The 13997-nt window shown below is 32.9% G+C and overlaps 1 protein-coding gene across 1 annotated transcript; it reads right to left on the reverse strand.

The window, feature by feature from the left end:
• Window positions 1–11662: 11662 nt before the first annotated feature.
• On the reverse strand, window positions 11663–13185 carry L3040_005415 (uncharacterized protein; the record flags this gene model as incomplete). Its single annotated transcript, XM_066154509.1, has 4 exons — window positions 11663–12221; window positions 12284–12555; window positions 12632–12900; window positions 12972–13185. 4 exons carry the CDS (start codon window positions 13183–13185, stop codon window positions 11663–11665), a joined length of 1314 nt encoding a protein of 437 aa, XP_066011371.1.
• Window positions 13186–13997: the final 812 nt, after the last annotated feature.

Consider the following 13997-nt stretch of genomic DNA (forward strand, 5'->3'; position numbering starts at 1 on the left):
AAAGAATCAGCTCCTTTGAATTTTAAAGAGCAATTAAAATTCAAATACTTTTACAACCGAGTGTTTTGCAATTGCAAGTACTTTAACGACCGTTACGAAGTTACGAATATATTCTTTAATCGCTTAAAAAGAATCTAACACTCAGTTTTTTTCAACTTTTACTTTCGATAATTATTAATTTTAAATTCAAATAATGATTTTATAATCTTCTTAAGCTTTATATGATCCTTTCGCTTTTTTATAAATTCTTTAAATAATCGCTTAAGGTCGTTATAACAAGTACTTACTTAAATTTATTAAGGTTTAATTAATATACAAGGATAAAGTGCTTATAGAAATCTTAATTTAAATATAATCTTTGCAGCTTTCTTTTCGGCTGCTGCTATGCGGTAAATAAAATTAATATAATCTGATAAATATTAAAAATAAAAGCATTTAATTAAAAATTTATTATATAAAACGATAGAACACTTTATAATCGTATTAGCTTATAATTATATCTACAAGCTCGAATATCTATTATAGCTGAAGAATAGATAAAAGAAATTCATATTTTAACGGACGCTTGCCGATTTATTTGTAAGTGCCGTTTTATTATTTATATATTAATCAAGTTATTAATTTATTAAAGATTGCAAACTAATTAAACTCGATCTTTACCGAAGTAGATAATGAAACTTATTATTCCTTTTCTATTAGACGAACGAACGGTCGAAACGCTCGGTATGCAATAGAAATGCTAGACGAAAAAGGGCGTAATCGTGGCTAGTTAGTTAGAATAGACGAATATCGAGTTAAGCGGTTTTTAAATAACGGCTATAAAATTAAGCTATCTGTTAAATAGATTAATAAAAACGAACATAACGACGGATATTATAGAATTAGTATTGTTAGCGAGCAAAAGACTTTTTATATACAAAAGAGAAGTATCGCAAGAAAAGAAAGTAATAAATTCGATAGCTTGCGAAAGCTTTTTGAATTTCATTATTATAAATTAATAGATGAGTTTATATAAATAGTTTTAAAATCGTTATTATATTAAATAAAATATATATATAATTAATTTTAAATATAATTCATAAATCTAAATATTAAAATAATTTATTAATATATTTATATCGATTTTAAATATAACAAGTCGGTCAATTCTTTTGATTTAAAACTTCAAGATGTAACGACTTTAAGCGATTACTTAAAAGAACTCACGAGAGCGCGAAGGTTTATATAAAAGCTTAAGAGAATCTTAAAGTAATAATTTAAAATCAACAATTACCGAGTGTAAAGGTCGAAGGTAGCTAAGGTCTATATATACGAAAGTAGAAGCGCTAAGGACTCGTGAATTATAGTTCATAAGTTAAAAGCGGAGAATAAAAAAATACAAAGAATACGAAAGAAAAAATGAAAGAAGTAGCTTAGCGCATGTAAAGTGCGTCCAAAAGACCTAGCGTATCGTTACACAAGAAACCGACGATTAATAAATGTAATTAATAAATATAATTAGTAAATATGATTAGTAAATATAATTAGTAAATATAATTAGTAAATATAATTAATAAATATAATTAATAAATATGATTAGCAAATATAATAAGTAAATATAATTAATAAGTATTATTAATAAATATAATTAATGAATAAGATAAATAAAAGTATTTTTATAAAATATAAAATTTGTAATTAATCGTGAATTCTATTCTACATAAACTTAAGCATTGAGTTTAAGAATAATCTCAATTCCGTATCGCTATCTTTAACGCCGTAAAACAACTCCGGAGCTGGCTCGTCTTTTTTCCAAATCAATTGCATAACGCGTTGAAATAAAATAAGATCGCAATCAGCTTCTTTAAATTCAGCATTCTTTTCGAATCTTTTTATATTCTATTAAGCGGCTAAACCTAGCAATTCGTATTCAATCTCATCGGTATTTGCTTTAATTTTAGCTCGCCAATACTTCTTTTCATCAAAGGAAAAGTAAACGTAAAGAAGCTTGATTAGATAAAGATTAAAAGTTATAATATTAATTCAATTGATTAAAAGCATAATAAAATGAATTCTTATTTAGTTCGTTTTGAAACCGTGCTTGCTAAGTCTTAAGCTATCAATTTAAAAAAAGCTTTCTTATTCTTTAAATTAACAGCTCGGCACTTCTTTGTCAAAGACCGCGCTATACTTTGCTAGTAGCGACGAAATTGCTAAACGGTTATTATATAGCGTAACTTTATATTATTAGCAAAATATAAATATTTAAATGAAATAAATGCTTACTTATGCGTGCTAACGTGCTAATTGCCGAGTGACCTTCTTTATCTTTTTATCGGTAATCGAGACGTATCTATCGCGAGGTATATTACTATTTTCTTTTTCGTCTTTTCGCAAATTAAATTCCTTATAAACCTTTTCGTTTAAATTGAATGCTTTATCAACTTAATCGCTATTTAAGTATTTTCTATCATTGAATCTAATTGTAAAAGAAGCGGCTTGTATAGCAAGATTATCCGCGTGGATGCTTCGATTCTTTTTAAAATCGATTAATAAATTGCTTAATAAATTAAAGAAAAGAAAAAGTACCGTTCATCTATAAGATTCTTTCGCATTTCGGCTTATCGAGTTTTCCTTTCAGCTTTTAATGCTTAAGAATATTTTAAGGTTTGTTTTTAAATTGTAAAAAGCTGATTAACGGCCGCTTGATCTCGTCTTTTAGCTTTTCGAAGCTCATCTGCTTAAGGATCTTGTTTCAGCTTTGCTATACGAGCATTAGCCCTTATCGTATAAAGATTGGTTGATAATTAGCCTTTCTTTAGCCTTTTTCTTTAAGAAAAATTAATAAATTAATAAAAGTTAAAATACTACGTAAAAAAGATACTTACTTTGCGCTTGCTAAGGTTTCTTAGCACCGGATTGCTTGCCGCCACGATTGCCGTCGTATCGGCCGCATTTTAAAAAAGACGTTTTTAATTAGTAAATAGATTAGTAAATAAGAAAATAATTCTTATTATAGATTTTTCAATCTTTTCTATCAAATCAAGCTGATTTGTATTTGCAATGATACCTTTTATCGAATCAAGCTAATAAGCGGCCATATTGAATAGTATTATAAAGAAGCTAAACGTTAAAAGTAATTGTTTAAAGTAAAATCAAAAGTAGTAAAATAAAGGTATTAAGATTAAAAGTGAACTCGTACATTCTATTTCTAAAACATCTTAGCGCGGCCGCTAATGAATTCACGAAGTGATAAAGCAGCCGCAGCTAAGATAAAGCGGCCGCAGCTAAGATAAGGCGGCCGCCTCGCGCAATTTTTACTTTATAAAGTAAAGTTTAATTCTTTTTTACTATTACTTAATAATCAATTACAACCATCGCTTTTTTATTTGCTACGCTTTTGAATACAACGCTATTCATTGCTTTATAAGGTCGTCCTTTTCTTATTTAAAATTATCAACTTATTAATCGTAAACTAGATTATCGCGATCAGGTCCTTTTACTAATACTTTCAAATAGCTTTTTTATTAAACGAACCTTTGCTTTCGGACCGACTTCCTTTTACCGATATATTAAGCATTACGGCTAAAAGAAATGACGCAAGCTAAGATAAGTTAATTGATAAAGCAATTGAGAATCAAGCGATTAAGAGTCAAGCGGCTAAAAGTCAAGCGGTTAAAGGTCAGGCGGCTGAAGGTCAAGCGGCTAAGGGTCAAGCAGATAAGGACGAAGCACAAGAAGGTGAAGCAGATACAATACGCGGCGAAAGCGTAAAAAAAGAAAACTTAAATTTGCAAGGTAAACAAAGTAAGTTTATATTTAATTAATCGGAGTACTACTAATACTTTTTCAGTTACTTTGCTTAGCGCAAATCCTTATCTTTAGTTTAGTAAAGCTCAATTAGCTACGGATGCGCTAAACCTTACTTTTGTTAAGCGCTGCGCTATTACAACTCGACAGCCATCCGGTTAGTATTTGATTAGTAAATTGATTAGTAAATCAATTGCAAATAGCTAACAAGCATTTACAAAAATTCTTAAAACTTCGCGCGGTATTGCAAGTCTATAACAAAGAACCGATTTATCTCCGTCCTTTTCTCGCCGAATTTCTCAAGGTCAAGCTAATAAGTATTAATTACTTTATTAATTAATAATTGCTAATTTCTATTATTTTAAATGACGCTCTTTAAACACTAACAAACTCTCGCGCAAATATAAATTAGCACTTATCATCTTTTAGACCTCGATCCGATAATGTTTTTGACTTATGATTAATAAATATTTATTAATCAAATTTTTCTTTAGCAAACGCAATTAGATTTACTCCGGCTATTCAATCCGAAATAAACAAAAGCATCGTTCTTGATAATACTAGCATAAGTATTAATAGCTTTTAATAAGTTTAATCTTTTTAAACCTTTTTCTTTCGTTCGTTAATTGTTTTAGAACTGCTTTAAAAGCAATATAACAATCGACGAGTTAAGCGAGTGCATCAGCTCAGCTTTAAAACGAAGATCCGTCTTACGACTTAAATGCTAAAAACAATTCTTTTATAACTGCTGAACCTTCTTTTGCTTCTACTAGCAATCGCACTAAAAAAGCTTTCGCGTAAAAAGCTTTTAAAAGGTCTCTTATTATTTCGAGCCCAATTATAATTATAAAAACCGCGACGAAGACGATGCCTTATAATAATACAGATAAAGAAGAGCAAAGCGATGATAAAGAAAACTCAAGTGAAAATGATATTCTTTTCTCTTAATACAAAAGAGCTAAAAAATCACTTTCGACGGCTAAAGCTGCTCGCTCCGTTCTATCAGCTAGCAAATCACCTTCGGCAGCTAAAACTTCTTTTCGTTAAAAATCTAAAAAAGGCAAGTATCTTAAGAAATCTGCAATTGTTGCGAAAAAAAGAGGTCTAAGCTAACGAAAGCGCTGTCGCTATAAGCTAAGAAGTAAGTTCAATCAATTAATAAATTGATTCTTAAGTACAATTACTGATTTATATAGCTATTGCGTTAAGAAAGATCCGACGATACTAAAAAAGCATCGAGCTTCTTATTAAAAAGACTCTTTTCTAGCGTCTTGTTCGAGAGATCACTTACGATTTTAAACAAGATTTTAAATTTTAAAGCGGTGCTTTAAAATGTTTATAAAAAGCTTTAAAGGCATTCTTCGTAAAAGAGTTTAAAAGTAAGTACTTATATATTTATTTATTAATCGATTTACTAATCGATTTACTAATCGATTTACTAATCACTTTTAGTAACGAACTTATGTGCTATTTACGCTAAACGAGTAACGATTCAAAACAAAGATATAGCGTTGGTTAAGAAATTGTAAGAAATCATGACTAGAAGTTTTGTTTAATAATTTTAGTTTATTATAATGTAATGCAATGTAATTGTAAAGTATAATATATGTGATTAATAAATATAATAAATAAATATAATGATTAAGTAAAATTAATAAATATTCGTAAATTTGTTTTATTTTTAGCGGCCTTACATATATTATTTTTAGCTGTCCCACTTTAAACTTATAAGGTTTCCTTATCCTCCGTAAGGAATTTGACTTAAAAAAATCCTCCTTATAGGGTTTAAAAAAAAAAGTCCCTTATCGGCCAAGACCCTATGGGGGGAATGGGGAGGAAAACCCCATGGGGCCCCCACCCCATGGAGCAGCCTAATTATTTTCTTCTTCGTCTTTTCGCAAATTAAATTCTTTATAAACTTCTTCGTTTAAATTAAATGCTTTATCAACTTAATCGCTATTTAAGTATTTTTTATTATTAAATTTAGCTGTAAAAGAAACGGTTTGCATAGCAAGATTATCCGCGTAGATGTTTCGATTTTTTTTAAAATCGATTAGTAAATTGCTTAGTAAATCAAAGAAAAAAAAAAGTACCGTTTATTTATAAAATTCTTTCGCATTTCGGCTTATCGAGTTTTTCTTTTAGCTTTTAATGCTTAAAAATATTTTAAAGTTTGTTTTCAAATTGCAGAAAGCTGATTAGCGGCCGCTTGATTTCGTCTTTTAGCTTTTCGAAGCTCATTTGCTTAAGGATCTTGTTTTAGCTTTGCTATACGAGCATTAGCCTTTATCGTATAAGGATTGGTTAATAATTAGCCTTTTTTTAGCCTTCTTTTTTAAGAAAAATTAATAAATTAATAAAGATTAAAATATTACGTAAAAAAGATACTTACTTTGCGCTTGCTAAGGTTTCTTAACACCGGATTGCTTGCCGCTACGATTGCCGTCGTATCGGCCGCATTTTAAAAAAGACGTTTTTAATTAATAAATAAATTAATAAATAAAAAAATGGTTTTTATTATAGATTTTTCAATTCTTTCTATTAAATTAAATTGATTTATATTTGCAATAATACTTTCTATCGAATCAAGCTGATAAGCGGCTATATTAAATAGTATTATAAAAAAGCTAAACGTTAAGAGTAATTATTTAAAATAAAATCAAAAGTAATAGAATAAAAGTATTAAAATTAAAAGTAAACTCGTATATTTTATTTCTAAAACATCTTAACGCGGCCGCTAGTGAATTCACGAAGTGATAAAGCAGCCGCAGCTAAAATAAAGCGGCCGCAGCTAAGATAAAACGGCCGCTTCGCGTAATTTTTACTTTATAAAGTAAAGTCTAATTTCTTTTTATTATTACTTAATAATCAATTATAATTATCGCTTTCTTATTTGCTACGCTTTTAAATACAACGCTATTCATTGCTTTATAAGGTCGTCCTTTTCTTATTTAAAATTATCAACTTATTAATCGTAAATTAGATTATCGCGATTAAGTCTTTCTATTAATACTTTTAAATGGCTTTTTTATTAAACGAACTTTTGCTTTCGGACCGACCTTTTTCTACCGATATACTAAGCATTACGGCTAAAAGAGATGACGCAAGCTAAGATAAGTTAATTAATAAAGCAATTGAGAATCAAGCGATTAAGGGTCAAGCGGCTAAAGGTCAAGCGGTTAAAGGTTAAGCGGCTAAAGGTCAAGCGGCTAAAGGTCAAGCGGCTAAAAGTCAAGCAAATAAAGACGAAGCATAAGAAAGTGAAGCAAATATAATACGCGGCGAAAGCGTAAAAAAAGAAAACTTAAATTTGCAAAGTAAATAAAGTAAGTTTATATTTAATTAATCGGAATATTATTAATACTTTTTCAGTTACTTTGCTTAACGCAAATCTTTATCTTTAATCTAATAAAGCTTAATTAGCTACGGATGCGCTAGACTTTACTTTTGCTAAGCGCCGCGCTATTACAACTCGATAGCTATCCGATTAGTATTTAATTAGTAAATTGATTAGTAAATCAATTGCAAATAACTAATAAGCATTTATAGAAATTCTTAACTTTACTTTTGCTAAGCGCCGCGCTATTATAACTCGATAGCTATCCGATTAGTATTTAATTAATAAATTAATTAATAAATTAATTGCAAATAGCTAATAAGCATTTATAGAAATTCTTAAAACTTCGCGCGGTATTGCAAGTCTATAATAAAAAACCGATTTATCTTTGTCTTTTTTTCGTCGAATTTCTTAAGGTCAAGCTAATAAGTATTAATTACTTTATTAATTAATAATTGCTAATTTCTATCATTTTAAGTAACGCTCTTTAAATATTAACAAACTTTCGCGCAAATACAAACTAGCACTTATTATCTCTTAGACTTCGATCCGGTAATATTTTTAACTTATAATTAATAAATATTTATTAATTAAATTTTTTTTTAGCAAACGCAATTAGATTTACTTCGGCTATTCAATTCGAAATAAATAAAAGCATCGTTCTTAACAATATTAACATAAGTATTAACAGCTTTTAATAAGTTTAATTTTTTTAAACCTTTTTCTTTCGTTCGTTAATTATTTTAAAACTGCTTTAAAAGCAATATAATAATCGACGAGCTAAGCGAGTGCATCAGCTTAGCTTTAAAACGAAGATCCGTTTTACGACTTAAGTGCTAAAAACAATTTTTTTGCAGCTGCTAAATCTTCTTTTGCTTTTATTAATAATCGTATTAAAAAAGCTTTCGCGTAAAAAGCTTTTAAAAAGTCTCTTATTATCTCGAGCCTAATTATAGTTATAAAAACCGCGACGAAGACGATGCTTTATAATAATACAGATAAAGAAGAGCAAAGCGATAATAAAGAAAACTTAAATAAAAATAATATTCTTTTCTTTTAATATAAAAGAGCTAAAAAATCACTTTCGACGGCTAAAGCTGCTCGCTCCGTTCTATTAACTAGCAAATCACTTTCGGCAGCTAAAACTTCTTTTCGTTAAAAATCTAAAAAAGATAAGTATCTTAAGAAGTCTGCAATTGTTGCGAAAAAAAAAGGTCTAAGCTAACGAAAGCGCCGTCGCTATAAACTAAGAAGTAAATTCAATTAATTAATAAATTGATTCTTAAGTATAATTACTGATTTATATAGCTACTGCGTTAAAAGAGATCCGACGATACTAAAAAAGCATCGAACTTTTTATTAAAAAGATTTTTTTTTAACGTTTTGTTTAAGAGATCACTTACGATTTTAAACAAGACTTTAAATTTCAAAGCGATGCTTTAAAATGTTTACAAAAAGCTTCAAAGGCATTCCTCGTAAGAGAGTTTGAAAGTAAGTATTTATATATTTATTTACTAATCGATTTACTAATCACTTTTAGTGACGAACTTATGTGCTATTTACGCTAAACGAGTAACGATTCAAAATAAGGATATAGCGTTGGTTAAGAAATTGCGAGAAATCATAACTAAAAGTTTTGTTTAGTAATTTTAGTTTATTATAATATAATGCAATGTAATTGTAAAGTATAATATATGTGATTAATAAATATAATAAATAAATATAATGATTAAGTAAAATTAGTAAATATTCGTAAATTTGTTTTATTTTTAGCGGCCTTATATATATTATTTTTAGCTGTCTTACTTTAAACTCATAAGGTTTCCTCATCCTCCGTAAGGAATTTGACTTAAAAAAATCCTCTTTATAAGGTTTAAAAAAAAAAGTCCTTTATCGGCCAAGACCCTATGGGGGGAATGGGAAGGAAAACCCTATGGGGCCCCCACCCCATGGAGCAGCCTAGTGAATATTAACTTTCGCTAGTTGTTTTATAAAAGCTTCGATCTTTAAGTCAAGATCGACGAACGGAATAATCGAACTCGTAATAATAATACTTGCGCAGTAAAAAAAAGAAGTATAAGTACTATCGGAATAAGTATTATAAAAGAATAAAACGTATAAGTTTTATTTACTTTCGAGAATGATAAACGGTATTTAAAAACGAAAGTTTTCGTTTTAATAAAGATCATAGCGAAAAAAAGCTTTAAAAATCTTTACGTAATCGTATTTTTTAATCCGTTCTGCCGTAATCTATTCTTGCTTAATTAAGTCGCTTATTATAATATAAATTATATTATAAGTTTGTAAGTAATCTTTTTTAAGTTTAACGTTTTTTTAAGTTCGATTTTATATCGATAATAATAAGCAATCGAAGAACTTCTACTTTAGCTGCTTATCGGTAATATCTTTATTAACTAAGCAAGCAAAGCTCGTAAGATTGAATTGTCGAGTGAACTATAAAAGCTCCGCTTTAAAAGCTTTTTTTTTTGCTATTTATTTATTGCTTAAATCGTTTAAAAAGCTAATATTATCCTTTTACTTAGCTAAATCGAAAGCTTTATATTCTTTTTTAACTATTGATTTAAAATCGTTTTAAGTTACTTTCGGATCCGAAAAGCCGCCGAAGCTCTCGATATTACAACGTATATTATAATCGAAAGAGCTAAAAATATTATATTTAATAAAGCATTGCTTTTTCTCCGAATCGTTAACGATATCGTAATCTTTAAATGCTCGTTCGAGCTAGCGAATATAATCCGTAATATTAGCTTTATCGAAAGCAAGCATTTTAAAAGCTTTAAGTTTAAAAAGAAGTTTACGAATACTTATATAATTCGAAGCATTTACGAAAAGTAAAAAAGCTTAAATCTTTTTTATTTTGTTTTCGGTTAACTTACGAGTAGCATCTTCGTTAAATTCGAAATCTTTTTAAGTCGAAGAAGTCATAGCTCTTTTTAATTTTCGAAAGCTTTAACGTAAGCCCGTTAAGTTAAGTTAATAGATATCGATTAAAGTATAAAAGTGTTTTGAAACGGATGCGAAAAGAGAACGAAAATAATATAAATGTAAATAAATAATAAAAATAAAATAAGTATAATTTATAATAAATATTAAATACATAAAGAAATGTTATAAAGATATAAAATCTTAATACGTTAAAAGTGATTTATTAAAAAGTCGAGTATCGATCGCTTCGAGTTAAATAATCGAAATTAAATCGATATAATAAATATTAATAATACGTTTAACTTTTAAACGTAAGATCCGAATAAGCGGAAAAGTAATTGCTAAGATTAAATATATCGAAATAAAAACGAAATAAAGTAATAGCCGAGCTTCCGTACAAGCATATAATTTGCTTTTAGTATAATGCGATATCGAAACGGTTTCGAATTGCATAATACTTATTTCCGCTCGTTATATTTTTTATTTGCTAAAGCGAAAGATATTCGAAAGCAATTCGAGATCTTTATGCGTAATCTCCGTTACGAAGTAAATATTGAATTTTCAACTTTTTAAGCTTAGCGTAATATTTCCGATACTTAGCTACTATTTACTCTTTTAAAAAAGAAAAAGCAATAGACTCGTATTAAAAACGATATTAAATCGAAAAAGTAAAGTATACTAAACGAATAGTACTTCGAGCGTATCGCCGTGCAAAATAGTTTAAGTGAATAGTACTTTATAAATATCGAATTAAACTTTAATTAGCTCGATCTTCGAATTAAAAGAACGACTTTCTAAATAGTACTTATCGAGTATACCGAATAGCATGCTCGACGGATACAAATCGAAAAAAGATCGCTTTTAAAGCAATAGCTTCGAAGCTTATATGTAAAAGCACTTGATTATTAGCTTAGCGTATATCGAATACTTTTCGAAAAAGCACCGCAAAAGCATATAATCAATAGCTTAGCGTATAACGTAAACTCCGAATATATAGCTTCTCGTAAAAAAAGCAAGTCTAAAAAAGGTATGAAGATCAACTTTCGGTTCGATTCTTTACGTAAGTTATTAAATATATATAAAAAAGAAAAGCTCCGACATATACTTAACGTTAAATTAAAAGATATATATAAATATAACTATAATAGAATCGTAAATAAATAAAGAAAGAAAAGGAAGACGATCGAAAGACACTCGAATGTGTACTATAAGTACGTGTATTGTATTATATAATAATATAGTGCTAGTTTAAAAAGGAATCAACTACTCGTTTATATAAGAGCTTGCACGTGACTTAACCACGTGCTTAACAAGGCCAAAGCATGCAGCGCACCTACGTGACAAAGGTGCTTAGCATCAGTACTATATACATGGACAAAACAAATACAGAGCCGCAACTCCACCACAATACACATATATCTCTTGATTTGACGTTAGGTATATGTCGGAGCTCTTCCCCTCCATAATATATAACTTCTTAGCTTGATACGTCGCCGTACTTTATAAGAGGTCTTAGGGCGGCAGGCTTCGCCTGCTACCCGCCCGACGTTAATCTATACAACAACAATAATAACAACAACAAATTATGATTTAAAACGATCCTACCCAAGGATTGTAATTCGTACAACCACCGGGTAGTGCCGTGCCCGCGGTAATCGCCTTGCCCGTGCCGCTCCCCGTCGTCACCCCATTCCGCGTGACCCAGAACCGCGGCGCCCCGGTCTGACCGTTGAACGCCAGACTCTGGTGGGTGATGCCCGCGCCGAAGCTGTAGACGGTCTCGGGGTTGGCCCCGATCTGGACGTGGACCTGGGCCGGGCTGCTGAGCAGCGCCGTGAAAAAGATCTTGTCCAGGAGGATGCTGTTCGGGGAGATCTCGGGCACGCCGTTGTCCTGCGAGCTGTCGCCGCCGACGACGCCGCAGGTGCTGCCGGCGGTGGCGGGCGCAGTGCGGTACCAGTACTGCATCTGGTCCCTGCTTACGGTGAAGGCGCTGCCCTTGTACTTGGCGATGTAGTAGGGCAGGAAGTCTAGCCAGCTCTCGTGGGATTGGCCATCGACGTAGATGCCCGAGCCGGCTGGGATCTCGGTTGTGGACCTCAGGGGGCCGACGTAGCTTGACTCGCCCCAGTCGTTCCAGGTCACGATCCTGCAATTGAGTTTATCAGCGATTGGAATTAAGCGGGCGAGACAGGAAGGAGATGGACGAACTGGATGAACGGAGCGCCGAAATCGATAGCCTGAGTCCAGCGGAGTGCCCAGGAATCGTCTCCTCGCCAAACCCACTTCTTCGGGCTGTCGGCGGAATGAAAGAACCACGGTGAGATGCCCATCATGTAGCTCTTTGATCCGAGGACGGACCGCCACTGATTGTCGAGGTCGGTGTTGATGTCCGAGGCACCGATCGGCCACATGTCCCAGTTGAACGCGCCCTCGACCTTATTCAGATGCTGGGCGAAGCCGGTAGGACCGAAGCTTGTCCACTGATAGGATGAGAGTCAGCGATCCTCGACAGTATAGGTGAGAGAGAGGAGGATGTGAGAGGGAGGAGACACTCACATCCGGCACAAACCAGATTCCCCCGACGGCGGATCTGATGACGCCACCCTGTGCCCAATCGTTGGTGTTGTCCCGGCCTTCGAATGTCGACACGAGAGGGACCCCGTTATAGCGAAAGTAGGCCGGACTGTTCTTGTACTGGTTCAAGTACGAGACGACGGATCGGTCGCCAGTTGCAGGCCACGTTTGACCGCCACCCAGGTAGTCGAAGGCAAAGAAGAGCTTGAAAACCGAGCCAGCAGCTTCGGCGGCAGCAAAGGCGTTGGCGACTGTGCAGGACGAGATCCAAGATCAGCATGAGCCAGCCAGCCAGCCAGAGTGGTGATGGGGGAGGGCTCGCCTTGGCCATAGATATTGGGATCCGGATAGGCGATATTGAGCACAAAGGCGTCGAGGCCCGTGTTGCGAGCCAGCGTTATATCTTGCGCCCAGGTGTCTTGGGTATGGGCGGCAGTGTTGCCGACGACCATATGGGCGAAGGCATATTTCTGCGCCGTGGTGGGCGACAACAGCAGGCCGAAAAGGGCGGCCGAACACGCAAGGAAGAACTTCATGGTGGTGATGATAAGGTTAGTTATGGTGATGAACCTTTGCTATCGAGAGAAAGAAAGAAAGAGATTGAGACGGCTTTGAACGGGGGAAGTGATGAAGGATTTATATATCGCTTCGAGGTTCCCCGGGCCGGTCGATGAGATTAAATCACTCTTCCGAGCCGTCGAATGTAAGCCGTACCTGTCATCAATACGAGGAGTTGGTCACGTATCACGATATATATGCATATCCATATGCATATGCATGTCCATATTTACCCCTCGAACATGCGTACGCGCCTCAACTTAATATATATATATATATACATATATATATATAGATATATATAGATATATAGATATATTCATATTTATATATCCTAAGCGGATATTGACGGGTAAGTTCAAGCTCACACTCGCTTACTCCATACATATGCACAGCACATGCACACAGCCCGAACAAGTGTAGAATCCAATCGTATGCGACTTGTACGGCCGGGCTGCTGACAGATAGAACTTACATTGTACGACAGTCAGCGCATGCATGCACGGAGCTGAGAAGGGAGCCTTCTTTCCGGATCGGGATGCGAAACGGCACGTCTGCCAAACATGCATGCATACACACGCTAGATTCCTTTTCTCTTTCGTCGCATTCCATCTTCATTTGGTGGACGACTCGCACTTACTTGATATCGAATTTGCTGTACGATTATTATTTGCTAGGTAGTAAATTATATGTAGCTAATCACAATATAGCTTATATCAGGGTTGTAGCTAGATCACGTAGTAGATACCTTATGATCCGATCTCTGGTTTTAACCGAGAGCTTGTTTATC

The sequence above is a fragment of the Drepanopeziza brunnea genome (assembly GCF_022702325.1).
Source record: "Drepanopeziza brunnea f. sp. 'multigermtubi' strain 214-2 chromosome Unknown ctg9, whole genome shotgun sequence".
NCBI classification, from domain to species: Eukaryota; Fungi; Ascomycota; class Leotiomycetes; order Helotiales; family Drepanopezizaceae; genus Drepanopeziza; species Drepanopeziza brunnea.